At 34.0% G+C, this 1,416-nt stretch overlaps 1 protein-coding gene across 1 annotated transcript in view; it reads left to right on the top strand.

Annotated features, from left to right (window-relative positions):
• Window positions 1–434: 434 nt before the first annotated feature.
• The window catches only part of LOC110039348 (glucan endo-1,3-beta-glucosidase-like), a 6,742-nt gene continuing 5,760 nt past the window's right edge, over window positions 435–1,416 (top strand). Inside the window, exon 1 of the mRNA XM_020744380.1 lies at window positions 435–498. Coding sequence (XP_020600039.1) covers window positions 435–498 — 64 coding nt within the window. The remainder of the gene's footprint in view (window positions 499–1,416) is intronic.

Here is a 1,416-nt window from a genome sequence, read left to right as displayed (position 1 = left end):
GGATAAAATCACTTTTATTATACTCTTTAATTTTGAAGATTTATGTCAATGTGGAGATTGTCAAAATTGTAAGTTGAATTTATTATTATTCTGTTATATTGCTTTCCTTCTTTATTCCCACTGATAGTTGTTGAAGACAACTTATACGGAATGGTGTTACACTCTACCAAATCAGTGTGCCATGAATGAGATCATATCTATTGAATATCACTTTCAGAAAACCTTACAAATATACCTAAAAACTATTTGTCATATACGATGAATGCCCTATTCCTCGTAGGAATTTTATCATACCGCATAAATGCGCATTCAAGCCCTCCTAAAACTTAAATTGACATTTAATCCGAAAATTCTGCAATATTAGTCTTCCCTGTCGCTCTATATATAAACAGAGACATTACTTTCGTAACGTACGTTGAATGGTAGAAAAAATCATGGCAAACCGTAGTTTCATCTCTATTGTGACAATTGGATTGCTTCTCAGCTTTATCGTTTCAGGTTTGAATTATTCGCTTATTTCACCTATTGTTCCCTATCTGATGAAATTGTTAGACAAAATTTAATCATATTCTCATTATTTTTTAGGGACATTTACATACATACCACCAAATTTTCATGTACTTTTTACATTTATAAGACCCAAATCTTTCATATGACATCAAAATACCCATATTTATGTAAACCTTGTTGGAATGGAAAAGCTTTTAGGAAATGACAAAGGCTAAAAAACAACTTATGGAAGAAGCTTCACTCTTATTTAACACCTTAACTTGGCTTGATACAAACTCAAAGACTCCACCCCTATTTATACTAGTGGCACCTCCTAAATTAATGGCTAAGATTGTGCCACCACAATTACAATCCAATGGTTACAAATAATTCCACACCTACCACACAATAATTCAACACCTACCACACCTACCACACCTACTACACAATAATTTCATACCTACCACATGTTCTAGAATAAGCTTATAGAAATTAAGCTTTATTTAAACAACTAAAACAAGTTTATATTTCAACACCCCCTCTTAAACTTGATTTTGTGACTCCAAGCAAACTTCTCATTTTAATAAAGTCTTCACTCTTCAGTGGCTTGGTAAAAATATCTGCAACTTGGTCTTGAGACTTCACGTACTGCACTTGTACCTCCTTTCTTTCGATGCATTCTCTGATGTAGTGATAACGCATATCAATGTGCTTGCTTCTATCGTGGAAAACAGGATTCTTTGCTAGCGCGATTGCAGACTTGTTATCAATACAAATCTTAATCGTCTCTTCTTGTGGTAAACTTATCTCTTTTAATAAGTTTCGAAGCCAAATTGCGTGACAAACACATGAGGTTGCAGCCACGTACTCTGCTTCGCAAGTAGAAAGAGTGACAATTGGTTGTTTCTTTGACATCCAAGTGAAAGC

Source organism: Phalaenopsis equestris, unplaced genomic scaffold (genome assembly GCF_001263595.1).
Source record: "Phalaenopsis equestris unplaced genomic scaffold, ASM126359v1 Scaffold000002, whole genome shotgun sequence".
NCBI lineage: Eukaryota > Viridiplantae > Streptophyta > Magnoliopsida > Asparagales > Orchidaceae > Phalaenopsis > Phalaenopsis equestris.
Note: the sequence above shows the minus strand (reverse complement) of the source record. Positions and strands in the feature narration are given on the sequence as shown.